This window comes from Sphaeroforma arctica (assembly GCF_001186125.1).
Source record: "Sphaeroforma arctica JP610 unplaced genomic scaffold supercont1.5433, whole genome shotgun sequence".
NCBI lineage: Eukaryota > Ichthyosporea > Ichthyophonida > Sphaeroforma > Sphaeroforma arctica.
Window position 1 is genome coordinate 1 of NW_014035125.1, and position 1,972 is coordinate 1,972.

Consider the following 1,972-nt stretch of genomic DNA (forward strand, 5'->3'; position numbering starts at 1 on the left):
CTGTGTGTGTGTTTCTGTTGTTAACAAACGTTGTTTGACTACCTTTGGATTAAATTCAAATCAATCCTTCTGCTCACAACGTAAACTCACTCAAGCCACTTTGCCACTCTTATCGTCACCGTTGTGATGTTCTATAAATAACTGTTCTATTTATAAATTTTCCCACGCGTAGATGTCGAGGAACGACTTTAGTTGCAATACATCGTTTGCGATGTCAGACCTTAACTTGGAGGTGCAACCGGGTGAGCTGGTAGCAGTGGTGAGTGTATTTGTATCACAGTGTATGTATTTGCGTACCTATTTGTAATAGTGTGTGGGCTCAAGTACATATTAGTGGTGTATGTGTACGAGTATGTTTTGATATAAATAACATATATATACTTCATTACCACTTGATCCGCTATGTAACAACATATATACATATATATATATATATATAAATATATATACTTCATTATCATTTGATTCACTATACGTATCTATTGTAAGAAGCCGAGACAATCGGTTCACTTGCTTCCTAACGAATCCGTACATTCCCGTTTTGGTGTGCCTGCTCAGGTTGGTGTAGTGGGTAGTGGCAAGTCAATGCTTATGATGGCCATTCTGAGAGAGCTGAACTGTGTGAGTGGGAGGTATGTTCTATATCGCTGTGTAAACGTTCAACGTTCTGTTAAACGTTCGGTGTTGTATAAGAATAGTACTGTGTGGTATGCGATATATTTATTAACATTTGCGTTATATTTGTGTACATTTACTGTGTTTGTATTTGAGTATTAAACTGTTGAGATGTATAGGTATATAGACAATGCTATACGGAGGTGTATAGGTAGGTGAACAAATCTATAAAATTAAAAAATGAGTATTTGGGCATTACTTTTATGGAATATATAGACATACGAATAACCTATTATTGAATACGGGGTAGCAGAACACTACTTCTGAAATATGTAGTTATATGGCTATTATTCTCATGAGGGATTGAATTCTCGTGCCTATCCGTTGACGTGTGTTTGCATGCGTAGTCGTGCTGAGGTGTATTTATAGTCTGTAGTGTGATTGAGTGTCGTAGTTCTGGTATGTACCGCTTTTGTATAGGGCGATACCGCGTACGCACAACAAGCGCCAGGCGCACTGAGTTTTGGGTTTAGGGCACAAGTGATAGGTATTTTTAACAAACCCTAGTAACCCAAAACCCTAAACCCCAATGACACCATGCATCTGACATGTGTGCACAGGTGATATGTATAAAGCAATGACACCATTTAGGGTCTAGGGTTTTACATTCATCTTCGATACCCCAGATCGCGCTCTGCACATATTCGTGATTTCTTCTTGTATTCGACTGGGCCTCATTCCAGTTGAGGTGCACTTGCGGTCCGGTTGTCGTGGTTTTGGGTGTAGGGCTGAGGGGCGATGTGGAATACGCCGCGCAGGAGCGTTTGGTGCTCAGTGGGTTGTAGTACTGTAAAGGGCAATGATCAACCACAATCCATATCCTACACTTAATCCAGTCCTGATTTATGCTTCTACATTTGTTACACACGAACATGATTTCCAAGGTACCTGATTTTCAACGGACCTGGTTTTTAAACGAACCTGATTTGAATTAGGATACACTCACAATTGCAATTGTTCTGTTAACAGTGTGCATGTACAGGGCGATGTCGCCTACGCAGCGCAGGAACCATTTGTACTCAGTGGCACTGTCAAAGATAATATCTTGTTTGGCGCCGAATTCGACGAGGACAAGTACCGAACTGTTCTGGACGCATGCTGTCTGTGGCGCGATCTGGACGAACTAGTCGACCGAGATCGCACTCTGATTGGTAGGTGTGCACCCACTTTTGCTTGTCATGTGTGTATTCACGCATGCATTATAATACTGTATATATATATGTGTGTGTGTGTGTGTGTGTGTGTGTGTGTGTGTGTGTGTGTGTGTGTGTGTGTGTGTGTGTGTGTGTGTGTGTGT

At 41.2% G+C, this 1,972-nt stretch overlaps 1 protein-coding gene across 1 annotated transcript; it reads left to right on the forward strand.

The window, feature by feature from the left end:
- Positions 1-172: 172 nt before the first annotated feature.
- On the forward strand, positions 173-1,826 carry SARC_14990 (hypothetical protein; the record flags this gene model as incomplete). Its single annotated transcript, XM_014290879.1, has 3 exons — positions 173-259; positions 559-632; positions 1,645-1,826. Coding segments are annotated over 3 exons (343 nt in total), but the record flags the coding sequence as incomplete, so codon positions are not given.
- Positions 1,827-1,972: the final 146 nt, after the last annotated feature.